The sequence below is a fragment of the Pleurodeles waltl genome, chromosome 9 (assembly GCF_031143425.1).
Source record: "Pleurodeles waltl isolate 20211129_DDA chromosome 9, aPleWal1.hap1.20221129, whole genome shotgun sequence".
NCBI classification, from domain to species: Eukaryota; Metazoa; Chordata; class Amphibia; order Caudata; family Salamandridae; genus Pleurodeles; species Pleurodeles waltl.
This window is the reverse complement of record NC_090448.1, coordinates 889099445-889117482: the sequence shown is the minus strand read 5'-3', so window position 1 is coordinate 889117482 and position 18038 is coordinate 889099445. Positions and strand designations below refer to the sequence as shown.

Sequence of the window (18038 nt, the reverse complement as noted above, 5' to 3'; positions counted from 1 at the left end):
GGGGAAGAATCAACACAAACGGTAAGTCATTCAAGTCCAAATGCTTCAGTCAAGATGTGCGTTTTTAGGCTGTGTTTTACAGACACAAGTAAAAACAATAACTTAAAAACATGACATTTAAAAGAAACACTGAAAAGCACCAAAAAGAAGTGAAGTGAAAGATTTTAAAGATGAAAAATAAGGTAAACTGCGCTTTGTAATGTTTTTGCAGGCATGTTGTGAGGAAATCCTAAATCCTCACTGCCTGGGCAAAACACACCTTCCCTTTTTAACCACGCTGGGCTGATCAACTAATATATTTTATGTCTCTAGGCTGGAAACGTCTTGTGTGCCTAAGTATTTGTGGAAATTTTTACCTTTGGCCACATGGCCCGCAGCCTGACCCTTCTTGCAGATGACAGCGACCACTACATTCAGCAGCCCAAAGCAGCACAGTGCTACTGTTCTTCCAATGGTGGTTTGGTGCATGGGGGCACTTTTGCTCGCCACCTGCTGTAAGAGTGAGGAGGTGGAGGCACTGAGGGACAGCCTCACGGGCTTCAGCCAAGGCCCTGCAAGGCAGGCTGTGCTGAGCCTCTACCCTCCTTTACCCCACTACCAGCCCTACTAAATGCCTTGCCTCAGGTGCCCCTCTCCTATAACTGTGTGAGTTCAATGTATGGGAACGCTGTCCTATTGCTCATGGTATGGTGGATCACTGTGCAAGGGCATGATGATTCGCTTTTCCTAGCCCAAAAGGTTCTTAAATGTTTCTATTCTACCTAACACGATTCAAATATTATTTACAACCTTCCCTTTCTTGTTTAAAGTTTTTATTTACCTATTTTTATTTGCATTTGCTAATACGAAGACATTTTTCATGTCTATTTTTTGCTCAAGTCCGTCTCTCCATATTGTAAGTTCTTCTTAGCACTTAACATTTTGGACTGATTCGTTTTGTGTTCCTCTTTATGTTTTCAATCAATAAATCAAAAATGCTTACAAAAACGGAATCGTATTGAAATTATTAAAGTTTTGTATTGATGGCTATATTAGGGACTGTACATTTGTACAGGAAACTTATATATTTCTACCATGGCCTTACCTGTGTACTGCAGTCCTCTGTATTCACTTATTGCACCTGGAGGTTTTAAATTGGGCCAGTAATGAAAGAGCATCTGAACAGCAGGAGGTTTTACTTGAGAAGGTCCATAGGCTATGACATAGAGGAGGTCCTAGGATAAAAAGAGTCACAAATCAATTATTAATCACATCCAGTACTCTTTCTTTGATATCCTTAATTACATATACAAAGATGTACTCTTTACCCAACTGTTTTCTGGTTTTGTTATTAAGGCTGGGCTCCATTCTTTTGACTCGCATGTCACATTTCTCTTGTTATGTGGTGTTTAATATCTTATGGCTTCAAACTACAACTTTTACTATTCTCTACCAATTGTGATTGTAGTAAAACATGCACTCTAATTTTGTACCTATAATTGTGTTTTCCCATTCACTTCCTCTCTGTTCATTTACTTGCCCTTTTTATTTTAAATAAGTTATACCAATGGATAATGATTTGTAACTTTATTGGCTATGTTTATTTTTTTACATTTTTCTTCTTAGAAGTTACTGTATATGATGGAAAATAAAGTGTAACAGTCTACAAAAGCATCTTGACATGTGAATGGCTTAAATAATGTTGTTAAGTCTTAAAAGGTTTTACATTTTGTATAAAGTCAGAGAATATTAATTTCTCTAAAGTTAGAGAACATTCATTGCACTTTTCACAAAACTCAATTTTAGTGATGGTGGCAGAAAACGTAAAGGCTGGCGTGGGATTAGGGGTGCACAGCATTCCTCAGGGTGATACCGAAAAAGGACTGTTCTTTTTCACAAAAGCCTACTACTGTTGATTTTATACATAAAAAAGTGATACCGAAAGTCAATACCTTACAAATACATTTTCGCTAAAGGAACTTTGGTGTAATGTTAAGATTTATCACAGGAAACACCAACTGCCTTAAAAGACCCTTATGATTGACATCGCCAATTACCACCATTATGGCTTGCAAATGGAATTATGGTATTATTGCCTTATGGAGACATCATTTTGACAAACAGTCCTTTCACAACCTGATGAAAACACGAATGGTCTTTTCAGTTTCATAGAACTTAATAGTAGCATTTCCATTTGTACAGTCACCCGTGGAAAGCTTAGTCTTATCCAAATTTCAAAGGAGCCCTCCGCTGACAAATCCCAAAAGTGGGAACTAAATGGGAAGTCACATTTTACAAAATATTTGAATAGCAAGATGGCCAACAATCCTATTAGATGTATCACCATGAATGCGAAACAAATGATTGCACACTCAAAGACTGAAGTAGAAGAGTTGGAAAATTATGTTATTGATTTATAAAATAATGAATGCATTAAAAATGATAATTCTTCCTTACCTCTTTGATGACTTTACTATTGTGCTCAAGGATTGACCTTTGTAAGGACTACATCTCAAGCATTTCCTACATATTTTCTGTTACATCATTGTAAAATGTGTTGCTAGTGCCTTCTCCTGAAACTACAAATTGGATTTTGCAGGAGAGAAAAAGCTTTATTTCTTCAGCCTTTAGTTAGCAGTTTTCGTATGTTTACTGCAATTGTTCTTTTGCTATGGAAATAGTTTTAGCATCCAAAAATGGCATGTAGATATGTTATGAACTTTCTTTAGACCAAGACAAAGGACGTATAAGTAAGTTTTCATTTGGGATAGTTTAAAATGAAATTCAAACAGTAACTTGCAGATATGGTGGCATTGATTTTTGGTAAGAATTGTTTTCCTCATACACATTTATCAGTCCTTCAAAAAAAATAATGTAAGCTACTTGCTATGACTTTAGGATTGCATACCTTTGAAGAGATTATTACAGAATTCAGTGCTTCTTGTGATCTTCCTACATTTGTTTTCGATTCCCTATATATCTTGGATTTGGGGTTTTCAAATAGCCCCAAGGAAAAGGTTTCTTACAACTAAAGTAGGCTTTACAGCCTTTGAAAAGTGAATGCCAACACATTGTGTATAGAGAAAAATAGCAGGGAGAATATTAGTTTTTTCAGGATAAAGGGAAATGGTTATTTAGACTATGTTTGCATATTTGATAGATAACCAGTCTGATTCATTTGTAGAATGTTGCTGTTTTTCTATACGTAGTCCCAGATTTACTATTGTTTTGTGCCAGCACCGCAAGATGCAAGCTGGCACAGACAACAGTGTTGATCAACTTTCCTGAGCAAAAGTTATTTAAAGCTGCTTTGCACTGTGTAGCTTCAAAGTCCTGGTAATGTATTGAAAGTTGACATAACTGGGTGGGTAAAGTATAAACCCTCTAGGATTCCAAGCAAAACCAGATCAACTCAAGTAGCACTGCCTGAATTTGCATAAAATCCTGAAAAATGAAAGCTGATGCAAACAATGGGCAAAAATAAGGTACTACGATTTTTCTATGCATAAGTATTTTTGGGCTAAATTATACATAGTGTGCATCTTACCCATAAACCAATGTTAAGTAAGAAGCCTTTAAATTCGATATTTATCTTTATATTTATATGTGTCTGTGCTTCAAATACAGAGGACAAATATTGGGCTATATGTTTGTGACAACTTACTGTTTATTTTTTTAACATGATGATTTGTGTTTACAAACTTCTGCAGGGGATGTCCAGGATGAGTTGGGCGGTGGTGTTCTGGGTTGTTTGGAACTATTGAATGAGTTAGTTGGAGATGCAGACATAGAGTGTGTTGCTGTAGTCAAATCTGCTGGTTACAGGGCTTGGGTGACAGTTCGTCTTGTGTGCATGGGGAGCCACTTGAGGACCTTGTGGAGCATTCTAAGTAATGACACAGGCAACAGGATGAGGACATGGCATTTATTTGCTTGGTCATTTTGAGTTTGTTGTCTAGGATGATTCTGAGGTTTCTTGTGTGGTTTGTGGGTCCTAGTTCTGCCAGCCACCAAAAGGAGTCCCATGGGGAACTCTTATTTCTGAATGTCAGGATTTCTGTCTTGTCTGTGTTGCATTTCAGATAGTTCCAGTTGGCAACGTTGATCTTACAGATTGTGAAATTAGTCTTAGTGGTGTTGTTTTTCTCAGTGAGGTAGAGGATAAGCTGTGTGTCATCAGTGTAGGAGATTATGTTGATCTTGTGGGCTCTGGTGATACATGCAAGGGATGTCATGTAAATATTGAAAGGGGTCAAGCTGAGGGAAGATTTCTAGGGGACTCTACAGATGAGCTGCTTGGGTTCCAAGATGGAGGGGGTTAGTCTGACCCGTTGGGTTCTGTTGGAGAGGAAGGAGGAAATCAGTCTGAGAGAAGGGCCTTGAATTCCAAAGTCATGCAGGCATGAGATACGATGTTGAATGCTGCTGAGAGGTGTAGGTGGATGAGGGCAGTGGCTTCCCGCCTGTTCATGGTGGTCCTGATGTCATTGGTAGCTGCTAAGAGGGTGGTTTACATGTGTAGTTGCTACAGAATCCCAACTGAGTAATGTCTAGGAGGTGGTTCTGTTCAAGGTGGGTGACGAGCTGCATTTTGATTGCTTTCTTCATGAGTTTGGATGGTAAAGACAAGAGAAAGATTAGTCTGTAGTTGCTGAGTTCTTCGAGGTCAGCTGAAAGTTTCTTCAAGAGGGCTTTGACCTCAGAGTGTTCTCAGCTGTCGGGGAAGATGTCGCTGTGGATAGATGTATTCATGATGGAGATGAGGAAGTTGCTGATCGGGGTTCTTTATAGGTTGTAGATATGGTGTGGGCAAGGATCTGTGGGTGCTCCAGAGTGGATGGCTTCACGATTTTGTTGGTATTTTCTTTCATGAGGGGGTTCCATTCTGTGCGTAATGCTTGTCTGACCGCCCTAGGGTGAGATTGTGCATCAGTGCAGTCAGAGATCCTGTTATTGAAGGGAGTTATGTTGGTCTGTAGGTTGCCAGTGAGGGCTGGGCTGTTCAATCTCAGGGTGAAGGTCCAGTCTTTTTCCACTATCCTTCTCCTCTTGTGTCTGAGGTTGATGGTGAACTTGGTTGTTCTGGAGTGGCGTGCATTGATGTGGAAGTGTATGATTGAGTGGTCAATCCAGGTAGGCGGGGTGAGGTGGCTGAAAGTGTCTTTGTCACTGGCAGTGAAGATGGGGTTGAGAGTGTGTTCTGCATGGTGTGTAGGGCCTTTGACAATTTGGTTGAGTCCAATGAGAAGCTTGCTGAAGGTGGTGCACGGTAAGCGAGGGTGATAGTCTCTGTGTGGCTGACTTGTAGGTGGAAGTGGAGGTGCTCCATGAAGGTGGTGTCTGCTTCAGTGGATGTGGTGAAGGTGAAGGTCTCCTTGTGAAGTATTGTGAGACCTCCTCAGGGCTTATGTAGCCTGTCCTGGTGGGGATCTTATATTCTGGAGGGACAACTGCGGCAATGTCAGGGGTGGAGGTTGTGGAGAGCTACGTTTCTGTGAGAAACAGCACTTCAGGTGAGTGGGTGTCTAGGAGGTCCTATACTTCTGTGGAATGCTTGGGAAGGGATCTGGGGTTGAGGAACATGCATGTGGTGAAGGGAGAGTCAAGTGTGGCAGGAGGAGTAGGAGTGTTGTTATAGAATAAGTGGCAGTGTGCACAGGAGAAAGGTCCACCCATGGAGAGGGGCATGGCACAGAGGCAGTTGTCATATAGGTGTCTGATGTTGAGAGCCAACAGGTCGGAGTGAGTGTAGCGGTGGTGGTCAAGTGGACTAGGGTCTGTGGCACTGGGCATGGCTCTGGTGTAGATGGGAACAGACAGGCTTCCCATTGGCATGCCCACTGTGCAGTCATGCAACGCCCACCATTAAATAGGTCTTGGAAGGGGCAGTAGCATGGGGGACTGGGCTAGGGACAAGCAAGAAATAGAAGAAGCACAATGAAGATGCAGGAGAAACAGCTAGGAATCAGGAGGAGGAGGGAAATGGGAGAGTGTGGGAGGGGGAGGCAGGAGGGAAGGTCAGGAAAAGAACACAAAAGCAAGAGAGGCAGTATGGCACAAAAATACATTAAAGGCAGAAAAGATGAGGCAAAAGCAAAAAAAAACTGCAATAAAAAAGGCACAAAATGAGGCAAAAGCACATAAGGGGACAAGGCAAATGGAAAAAGGAGGCACAAAAGGCAGAGAGGGAGGTGAGGAGCAAAAAGCAGAAAGTCAAAAAGGCAAACAGAGAGGCAAACAAATGGTAAGAAAGGCAGAAAGAGGAGGCAAAAGCACAACGGGGAGAAAGGGGAAAAGCCTGAAGAAGAGGTAGGAGAGAGATTGAAAGATGTTGAGGGAGCAAGAGGAAGATCGCGAGGAGAGAGCGTCAGGAGGGGCCTTAGGCTGGTCAGAGGACAAGTCAAGGTAAGTGGGAGCTGGGGCCCTTGCTACCTAGGATAGGATACCTAAGCTTCATGACATTATCTTGCGCAACCTAGACATTCTAATTTCCTGAGCATGTGTTTCCTGAATTTAATAATGGCAGGGATGCCTGAAAGCAGAGAGTTAGGCTAGCATGATCCAAAACTGGCAATGATGACTGAAAAGGCATTGACTCTAAACTTACCTTTTGGTTAATTGAAATTGTTAACATTAAGACAGGATGACCTAAGCGCAGGCATGAGAATGAAGCAATTGATTTTAAAGGCCAAAAAGGAGGTAGATGCTGAGAAAATAGGTTTAAAGCCAATCATTTCCTTCACCATGGGCCAGTGCAGTCTATGAAGCATGGGTGAGATGTGATTCTATTGCCTCTGGTCTGTGATAACTCTGGCTGAAGCATTTTTGAATAAGCTGCAGTTTCTGCAGTATTTTGACTGAGGAGCCTAGTTGTACACTATTGCTGTAGTCTAGTCATGAACTGACCAGGACTATGACCATTCAAGAGTGAGTTGTAGACTTCATGAAGGGAAAAACATGTTGAGTAGTTTAAGCTGATTGAAACACACTTGAGTGAACGACTTGTCAATGATGTTTCCATTATTACAGACATGAATGGTGTGGAGCAAGGGGCACCCATTGATGAAGGACAGTCAAAATTGCACACTGCAGCTAAGGAGGCAATGGGAGGAGGCAAATTGAGACAAAGGGCCTACTTCAGAGTTTGGCGGATGTGATACTCCATCACAATGTGACGGATATGACATCTGCATTTTATTATAAGTGCCATGAGATATAATACACTTGTTAAAAGTGAAACAAGATATCCAACATGTTTGTCATGGAGTAACTCTTCTGCAAAATTCGAAATCAGGCCCAAAGTACCTATTAAGGAACATTAAAAAATAATGGAGGTAAACTATTTAAGAAAATTTCCTAGCAATGAAGAGCAGTAAGTCTCTGGATTATATTGAAAGTATTTCAGGTCATTCCTTCATTTTCATCTAAATACATCCCATAACCCTGAAATTGGTCAAAACAGGAGCTAATATCAGTGAGAAACTGCATTATTTGAATGTGGAACAGGAACAATGATCAAAAGGATAATCAACACTTAAACTTATTTTGAAATACTTGTTATAGATATGAAATCAATTATAGTATATGAGGAGTGTTACATGGTTTAGCAGCATGGGACAGACAGAAGTCCCTGGCTTCATTGCTGGCAGCAAAGGCCTTAATTTAATGGCCCATTTACATAGATACAAGCACAATTTAAGCATTTGCCTTGTCTTAGTTTTGGTCTTAAAGACGTGATCAGAAAAACTATCTTGTACCTACTACAAACCAATGGGAATTGTTCCACTGCTTCTTGATAGATTTATTTAGTCTAATTATAGCTAGATAGTGTTATATGAACAGTCTAATTAGTTACACAAATTGTAGCATAGTGATACCATGGGATTAGGAGCTCAGCTTTGTGTTGGTACTCATGCACCAAAATCTGGCTAATATGAGTGTTGTCTCTGGAATGGGTGTTCTCCAATGCCAGAGACAACTCCAATGTCAATTTCAACCTAATGTTTTCCAGCAGGGTTAGGAAAGTCATGGTGGAGCATTCTATGCTCTCGCTACAGTGTTGAAGGATGGGTGATGGGTTGTGCTCCCGACAGGATCCCCGGCTGCTGCCCTTGCTGCGGTTTCACAGGGTTTAAATCCATACATGGTGAAGCTGGATGCAGTGTCTCCGGACCCAGAATAATCTGAACCAGGGACACAGCCTACCTCTGATGCCCCAAAACTGTATCCCATTCAGAAATAACACATCAGATGGGATACAGAATGTCATAATATAGGCTTTAGGATTATTCCTTCCTTTGGCAACTTTCATGAAATTGAAGTACCCTTTGCATGTACAACAGTAGATAAGCATTTATATTCAATAACTCTGGCAAGCGTTGTCTGCTAAAAGACACAGGGGCCTTTGCTTTATTCAACTTTTGGGATTATGGAGCAACCTGTTTGTACCTCTGGTCCCTTGATCAGTGGTTGCATTAGTTGTTGTGTTTCATCCTTCATGTGCAGCTTTCTATGTGTGTATTGTACCCTCTTGTTTTGCATGGCTTCCATAGAAAGCCTCTATCCTGTGCCCCAGATTCTAAATCTGGTAACTCACTGTTATTACATAGCAACAGTTGATAACAAAACTTGTTAACCCTTGTTGCTGTGTCATAAAGGCCAGGTCAGGCCGACAGGGCTCTCTGAGAGCCTCTCAGAGAAGCACTGCTTGCCTGCTTTGACTGAAAGCAGAAAGCATAGCTGCAGGAGGGAAATGAAATGCAGGGAAGGTAGTGAGGTTTGGTTTAGGATCACAGGTAAGGTATGTTTGTTCACATTTGGATAATGAATGGCTCCCCCATTACTCCCCTGCCCCTGCATACCACTTGAAAGCAGGGGCAGATGAGTTTGGAGACCAGACAAAACATAAAATTATAGATGGGTAAAAAGTAAATAACAGGGATATTTTCCTCCTCAGGATTCTGAGTGACATCGCAGACAAATGGAGCTTCTTTCATGATTTCTATTTGTTGTCACTGAGAACCCCCTCATGGAAAAAAATCCTTGCAATTCACTGTTACCCATAAATAATTCTATATATAATCTATTGGATAGTCTTCCGATTTCTCCTCTAATCTTGCTTCTTATGTACTGCTTAGATGTAGTCATCAAGAGCTTACACTGTTAGTAAATAAGGAATTCAGGTGATCCTCTGGAGTTACGTTGGGTGCCTCCCTGCTCGGCAATGAAGATTCATTTGTATTGCACTTGCCACTAATTCAGGAGTATCTTTTTGGCTTTACAGTTGCCATGTTGTGGTTTTTCACGTCTTACTCCTCACCTAATATGGCATTTCCTTTGTTTTGGCCTTTGAGTCAGTGGTATTTGTTGATGTGCCTTTTATCTTATCATATGTGGCACCCTATATGCTTGTACTTGCTTAATGCATTTTCTTCCTCACTAATGAAGTTTAATAATAGTTCTACCTCGTTTTCTTTCTATATGGTTCCTTCTGCTGTCCAACATCTGTAGCAACTTCTGGCAATGATTACACCTGAATGTTCTTTATATAAATAATGCTATGTGCTCTGTGTTTTCCATTTATGTTTGATTTCTTTTTGCCACTCATGGGGATGTTCCTTCCCTACATGTGCTCCACTTCTTTCACTTGCACTTTATCACCAATGAAATTATACCTTCAGGGATCCTAATGCCTGATAAATGTAAATGCAAAGGCTTTATTAAAATCTATGTTTACCTTTATTTATAGCCTTGTATCAAGCTGTTGTCATAATCTTTGCCCTAATCATTAATGCATGTAAAAACGTAGAGTAACTAAATTTAATAGCAAGAATATTCCTCACACTACTGACACCCTTTTTATCCAGGCATGGTGCCTTTCCTAAAACTGTCCCACTCCAATATCAGTCTATTTGTTTTATAGTTTCAGGTTTTAATATTGCTTTAAGAAAAACTATATAATGGTGGTGGTTAAAGATCAACCCTTGATGTCAATGCTAAGGAAAATGATCGCAATACTTCAGGTTGGTGACTGGGTGGAACAAGTCAGATCCTTAATTTTTGTCTAGACTGGGATGCGGCAACGCCATTTTCATCAGTCTGACCAAGACCTCAGAAGATACATAACAGGGTGGCTCTGATGTCTATGAACATTAAAAAGCAGCTCTATTTTACTTCTGTCCTGGAGTCTGTCTACTAGCTCCTAGACCAACAAATGATTATTCTAGGTTTTATGACCATGTGAACGGTCTTCTGGGACCTAGGGAACCTATATCCAAATAATGCCTGCTCCCGACATGCCTTTGAGTAGCAGATGAATATGACACAATTACACTGCACAACCATGGTGGTGTGTTTTAATAGGGGAAACACACAGATGCAGAACGTGCAGTGTTCTGGGTTCCCATGAACAGAATGACCTAGGTAAAAAACATGAGATCCCAACCAATCAACCCTTACCTGAAAATCACTCAATTGTATGAAAGTTTTAGGTAGGTAAAAGGATCATGACCATTCCTAGCCAGTCATCTTTCTGCTGTTTCAGAGGCTGGTCTCAGTTTGCAAAATATTGAGGATGAGGTGTACACTGCAGAGCTAATGCATAATTTTGGCATGGAGTTTGTCATTTTAAATGCACAATTGAAAACAACTTGCCATGTTGACTTACCTTCCAAACTTCTTGCTTGTATTTCATAAGGCATTCAAGCAACTGACAGTGATAAACTAAGAGGAATAAGAATAAGAACATGATGAGATGCATTCAAATAAGAGTCTTGTCTTTTGAGAATATATTCGATTGGAGTGTGTAGTCTAAAAGTTGAGAAGGGAGGATGGGGAGGGAAGGGAAAAGGGCAGGAGAGGAGCAGGGGTAGTGGTTGAGATAAGAAGAGGGGGAGAGGGTAAAGGGGTGGAGGAGGTGTATAGCGAGAGGAGAGGGCTGCTATTCCACTGGTTGTGTTGAAGCTATCGGTAGCCAGGCGAAAGCACCACTTCAACACTTCCCTCTGATTTCTGGAGGCCCAGGCAAGGCTTATGAAATGAGAATAACTGGGAAAGACTGAGTAGACAAGCATTTTCTACTGCATAAATTAGCAAGCAAGGCTACTGTGATGCCACCAGAGTGAATAAAATACATTGGAAACCTTGATTCATGTTAACAGAGTTCAATGGAAACCATACTCAAGAATATGGCACTGTGTCATGCACAATTTCTGGATACCAAACAGAACAAGGTAGAAAGGCATTGCATGGTTAAAATAAGTAGAATGGAATGTCCATTGCTTGATGTTAATCCTACTGAGCCACTCTCCTACTCTGTCGAACCTTAGGACTATTTAAGGGTACAACATTGTCTTAACGGTGTTGGTCTTTAACTGTTGAATGAAATGGCAGGTTGTAAATGATTGCCTTCCACAAGTTATCCAAGGTAATTATGAAAAGGAAAGTGAGAAACTTTCATTATTTCATTTTGCATTTCAATATGTATGTTACTGTGGATTTAGTGTGAGTAATTATAGTCTACCTGAAGACTACTTCTCAGAAATAGGATTATTTGTAAAGAATGAATAAGTTAGTAATGATAATGAATGATAGGATAGCACACAACTTGGTAGAGAATTATAATACTGAATAAAGGTAACAGAATCAAGGACAGAAGGACAAAAAGAAGTAAAACGAAGTGGCTTAGGACACATCAGTCCATAGCTCCAAAGAAAAGGATAAGATGGAGGACAGTAAGGTATGGATGCAGTGTGATAATGTAAAGTGGTATATAATCGAGTATGCGGCGGACAGAAAACTTAGTGCAGAGTAGTATAGTACAAGCAGATAGTAAGATAGAGGTTCTCCAATTGTCTCAGGCTCAGACAGTAGGTGGGAAACCAGCATAGGAGCTTTTTTTAAAAAAAAATGAAAACCTGTGTAGATGTTTAATGGGAGCCTGTCCTGTTTGATGAGGCTGCTCATCAAACATTCACAACATTAACAGGAATGCAATATGACTGCAGTTCCTGTCAATGTTAACATTTGTCAGTTGGGCTGATGCATATCTCTAGATTTGGTAGGCGGAGGTCCTCTTGGGATGGTGAGGACAATGTCCTTCACCATCCCATCAAAATACCCTACTGTCCTCCATGCCTTAAATCAGCCCAGTGGCCAGCAATTGTATGCCTGTATATATGTATGCATATTATATTTCTATAGAGTGATCTTAGCCAAAAGGCAGTGGTCACTGTGCATGGTCAAAGACAAGCTTAAATTCAACGAGTAAGAGGAGAGGAAGCCTGGTTGACGGTGATTAATGCGTTGTGATGCAGTGTTCATTGAAGAGGTGAGTCTTCAATGCTTTCCTATATTGTAGCAGCATTGGAGTGGTCCTGTTTGGTACAGGGATGCTGTCCTGATGGTGTCCTAGCTGCAGCGTGCCAAGGTCCACCAGAGATAGTGAGCTTGTGTGCAAGATAAACAGGTGCTGTTTGTGAGGACTTTGTAAATGCTGTAGCTCTTTTTGAAGATGGTGCATATGACACGCTGCAGAGTGTAGTATGCCCTGATGGAGTGCCAGTATTGAGTTTGGGAGGTCATGGAGTAGAGCATTATTTCAATCGTAATGCGAGACTACAAGGGTTTGATGGCAGTTCTGAAGTCGCTTTCTAAAAGAAATGGTATGACTTTCTTTAGTAAAGAGTACATGGTACCAGACTGACTTTTTTTTTTGATAATGTGTTCCTTGAGGGTGATGTTCATTTCCAGGGTGAATCCAAGTTACCTGGCATTCAGAGAAAGTTGGGGGTTGAAATACTCAAGGTTCTTGTCATTAAGCCAGGATTGTACTATAACTGTTCGTGGTTTTTGGCCAATACCAGAAATTCTGTCTTGTTTGCAATTGCCAGAATGTGAAGAAAAAATAGGAATGGAGAAGTTGCTTATGCCTGATATGTGATAACTTGACATCCATCACTGCATTAACTTTAAATGCAGCTCTTGCGAACAAATAGCAAAGTATGCCCTGAATGCATTTGTAGCCTATACCTTGCTGAGGAACGATGGCTTGTTACTCATTGCTATTGGGATCCATAAGAATAACACGGAGGAATGTAAGTGCAAGACACAACAATTTACTTGCATTAGTGCATTTATTTTGGATGACATCAGCTTTGGCATGACAGCCATTTAAGAGATAGTTAGGGCCTTGCACTTATATTTTTGGCAAATGTAACACTATGCAGTATGAAGCAATTTATATTTAGAGTTCAAAAGAATGGTAGGATATAATAAAGCAGGTTAGAATACAGTTGAACAAAGTAGAAATAATTTGAATAGGTTACAGGTGCGGAGGTTAGAGTGTAAGAGAATAAAGTAGAGTAGTTTGCGGTAAAGCACAGCATAACAGCATGAAGTGTAGCGGGAAATAATAGCATAACAGGGAAAGATGTGGGATGGTGTAGCAAAGAATGAAGTAGAGTACAGTAATTGGTAAAGGAGTAGAATAATTGGATATAGGTCAGAGTAGAATTAGGTACATTTGGATAGGCACTTTATACTGGAGTTTGATATATAGAGTAGAGAAGAGTATAACGTGGTTGGTAGAGGAGAGATAAGTGGAAGTGAGAAGAGTATAGTTACATCCATTAAACAGGGCAGCACATTTGGAAGGGAATAAACTTATAGTTGAAAAAAGAAGAGAACAGAATAGATCAGAGCAAAATGAAGGAAAACATAATGGGATTTCATAGAGTAGTTCCTGAGAGTAAAGGAAAATTGAAGTTAGTAGCAACGTATAAAGTAGAAAACAGAAAATACAGTAGAGTAGGAGAGAGTGGAGCTTGCCGAATAACTTTGAATGGACAGCCACAGATTATGATAGGCTAGAGGCTAGCAGGAAAAGGTATTGTAAAGTCAGTAAAAGTCGATTTAAAGAAAAATAAGTGAGAAATTGGTTAACTAGAGTGACATACATACCAGGATTTGATGTGTACTGCATTGCGATCATGAGCATGGATGAGGCAGACAGGTTGACGTGTGCAGTTACTCCTTCTCTTCTGCTGGAGCCTACTGAAGCAAAGACACACGTTCTTAGATCTACACTGGTCTGATTTGTGCATATTTTCTTTGCTCCGAGGTGCAATTCTTTGATTACTGTACTCATAGCTGCATAGAACATTGTGAAATGCTCTGTATGGTTAGGATTCTATTCATTTGGCAAGGAAGGTACAGATTAGCGACAGCTACAACTGTTTCTCTTTGACTTGCCCAAAGACACCCAGCCTCCTCTTGCAGGGGACCATGACCCCACCCCCAGCTGGCAGGAGCAATCTGTGATTGTATGTCACTCGGAAGCTCAGGCCCAATGGGGCCCTAAGGATTCCTCCTGATCCCCTTACAAATGTCCCTCTGCAGAGCACAAATTGTAGATTTCTCTGGAGTAGAATCGTGAACGATACAATGATGAAATGCCAAGCTACTTAAGCCAATGGCCGGTGGCTGACACTATTTGAATGCATTCCACCCAGCATCTTTGTGTTTTACACACGCTGTAGATTGTCATACCATGGTAGCCCTTCTTAAGCAGATAGCCCAGGGCATGTATGTAAATGGACGTATGTCGGGTCTACAACACGTTCTTTCAATTGCCTGGGGAATGCCTTAATGCAAACCATGGAGATCTCTCTCTGCACTGCCGTGGAAGAGAAGCTTCTGTGTACTGAATTTGAGAAAGGCCTGGCCTCTTACATCAAGCTAGAAAATCAGGACAAACAGCTTTAGCTTATTTGTTGCTGCATGCTCAGATTATTTAACGGATGAAGGGACTTTTATGCTTTGCGCTTGATGCAATGGATGCAAATTCACTCAATATTGATGTATTAAGAAACATTACACATGAGGTTTACATATCTCACAGACTTCCAACAACGCTCAGATCTTCCATATGGGAAGTGACAACAAATCTCAGAACTGCACTATACACAATACAATGTATTAAACCTCTCACTTATTTTTTGCTAGAGACCACTTATCACATAATTTTCACATGCATCCAAGCTCGTAATGATGTGCTGTGCAGGTGGCTACCACATCATTACTTTCAGCATTTGCCACTGTCAAATGCCACAAACAACCACAGTGGAACACTTTAGACAGAGCACCACATACACAGGCCCAAAACGGATCAGACATACAACCGAACGAGTCAAGTTAAGACTGTTCTCTAACCAGTGGCCAATAGGTATGTTACTGATGTAATAGCTGTGTTAGTAAACAGCAAAGTTCCGGGACAACACCTCTCCGAGACAACAACTATACACATCCCATTCAGTTAATAAGGCCTTGATATGCAGCCATCCACTGCAGGTGATCCTTTTGTATAATGGTGTAACGCTCAACTTTATACCACACAAACTATACTACAGCGTCTTATGGCTGGATGAGAAGCTAGTACTCAAAACATATGATTGGACGACTCAGGCTCCTGAAAGGAAGTGTTCAGTAATATGTGGAAACGCTTCTCTGGGCAGCCATAGCACTAGGAGGCCTTACTAATTACACACGTTGTGCTATACAAATGCCCATAATTGAGCATATACTCAAAATGAATATTGGCCTCCAGCCTTTCAGTTACTATTACCTCAAATAATGTGTCACACCATGTTTACTATAAGTTTGTGGCGAAATACTAGCATGCTCACTGCCACCGAGCCCTGCTAGCTTATTGGGGGGCCTGGGGGAGTGGGGGAATTGAAATGTCTATGGGCCAGATGTGGCAAGCCTTTTGCGCCTCGCAAACTGCGAAAAACGCCGTTTGCGAGGCGCAAAAGTCCTAACGCGATTCACAACCTCAAATTGCGAGTCGGTACCGACTCGCAATTTGAGGCTGTGACTCGCAAATAGGAAGGGGTGTTCCCTTCCTAATTGCGACCGCATCGCCATGCAGAGTTGCTTTGGGACCGCGAATGCGGTCGCAAACCAACTCGCAGTTACCATCCACTTGAAGTAGATGGTAACTCATTCGCAAAAGGGAAGGGGTCCACATGGAGGTCTACTGTCTCCAGCAGGACACCATCCCTGTGAGCAAACTGCGACCCACCTCATTAATATTCATGAGGTGGGTCTTTGCGACCCCATAGCGAGTCGCAGAAGGTGTCTGAGACACCTTTCTGCATCTCGTATGGCGAGTTGCAATTTGCGAGTCGCTATGTCTCGCAAATTGCAAGTCGCAATTTCATACCTACCTACATCTGGCCCTAAATCCCTTCAGTAAATTCCAAATGTCCAAGACCCAGAAAAGACAATCCAATTCTGATAAAACATTTGATTTATTTGTGGGTTTTTATAAATGTTTTTATCCATATCAAGGTACTGAACACATATTAGAATGAAAACAAATAAAAGGGCTGTTTGTTTAGTAGACTTTGCTTGCATTTAACGATAAATGCCATCTATCCAATGGTATCTCAAGGGGATATTCTTAATTCGTAACTCAGGGCAAATCAAGCAGATGGTGTGAGTCAGAGACAAAACCAAAGACGGTCCATAGTTTATGCTTGTTTTCCCTTCTGTTTATCACAAGCTGCGCTGAGAAAAAAAAAGACCCCATAGCATGTGTTGAGTTATTGTCAGTTTTCTGTCACCTATTCGTGTGTAGAGTCTGAAAAAAGAAGCTGTGTATTTTTATAGATTTTTGTTGTTCAGTGAATTGGGCTGAAAGATCCCTGGAATCACATTTAATCAAGTAAGTTAACAGTGGTCTGGGATTGCAGAGAGAAAGCACCTCCATGGAAGTGGAAGAAACAAAAAAGGAACTCTCAACCCTGGTGCCAGTGTTGCGTGTATGGGTGTCTGTGTGTGTGTGTGTGTGTGTGTGCGCATGTGCATGTGCACTGTAAGTAACTACCTTTTTTACTGTATGCATAAATATAAAATAGGTAATTCGAAGCATATACTGCCAATTAAGTTTCAATATTAGGGTCACCAGGAGTATGCAAATTCTAAAACTTTCATCAGTTTGCCAATAAACAGCAATCTTCTGATAAAAAAAAAAAGTAAAATCCTGTTTAATTGTCCTGATGTTGGCTTTTATAAAAGCTTCTTTGAGGTATTTTCTTATTAAATCTAAAAGAGCAGGTCATATACATATCAGATGTTCACTTAAGTCATCCCTATACCCATAGAGTTTATAGGTGCAAGAGCACTGAGCATTCCATATGCAAGCAAATTGAAAAAAATGAATGTAAAAGAGACGAAAACATAGGAACTATTTTTCCAGCAGGTTCCAGAAAGGAAGACAAGGTAGCCCTGTTTTACCCTGTACTAAGAGTCCATTGTGTATCCCACATGCTTATAGGACTGTATGAGCAAACGACCCTCTAATTTACTGTTGGTTCTCCAGTACTTCTTTAATAGGACATTGAGTATGAGATAGGAGATGGATAGCATATCAGCAAGAGGAGGTAGATTATTCATTTTTATGAGATTGTCAACCTGCATAAGACTGACTTTCTTTGAGGCATTTCTAAAATTGATTAATTAATTAGATATCTTTTTAATTGAGTTTTATTTTCCAAGACCCAGTCACAGACAAAATTAATCAAGGCACCTGCACAGAAAGTAGATAAGGACGGAAGTCCAAGCTTGAGGCATAATGTACTATGAGGTGTACATGGCTGAAGACTTCATAGGAATCTGGTCCCGTTCATATAAGTTTTGGTCAGGGCCGTATTTGCTTCGACATATTTGCTGACTTGTTCTATATTATTGTTAACGTTTCCTCCTCTGAAGTGACTTTTATGGTTACCAAATTACTTAATTTTAGTTTCTGCCAGACTGACCTTTGAATCATTGATATTATTAAGTTCTTTCAGTTTTTGTAACTAAAATTATAAGAAAATTATAATATCATCTTCATATGCTACATATGAGATGTATTTTCTAACTAACTTGGGAGGTAGCCCCTTCAGATCGTTGAGGTATAAAGGCAGACCAGAAATATAAAACAGAAAACGTAGGAGCACCAGGGTTCAACCTTGCTTAAGCCAATTGAAGGTTTTTATCTGAAGAGAGGGGTT

The 18038-nt window shown here is 40.6% G+C and overlaps 1 protein-coding gene across 1 annotated transcript in view; it reads right to left on the bottom strand.

Annotated features, from left to right (window-relative positions):
* The window catches only part of UNC79 (unc-79 homolog, NALCN channel complex subunit), a 770017-nt gene that overhangs the window by 700496 nt on the left and 51483 nt on the right, over positions 1-18038 (bottom strand). The window contains exons 5-7 of the mRNA XM_069208227.1: positions 13939-14028; positions 10646-10701; positions 1085-1214 (exon numbers count right to left, since the gene is read on the bottom strand). Of these exons, the coding sequence (XP_069064328.1) occupies positions 1085-1214; positions 10646-10701; positions 13939-14028 (276 nt within the window). The remainder of the gene's footprint in view (positions 1-1084; positions 1215-10645; positions 10702-13938; positions 14029-18038) is intronic.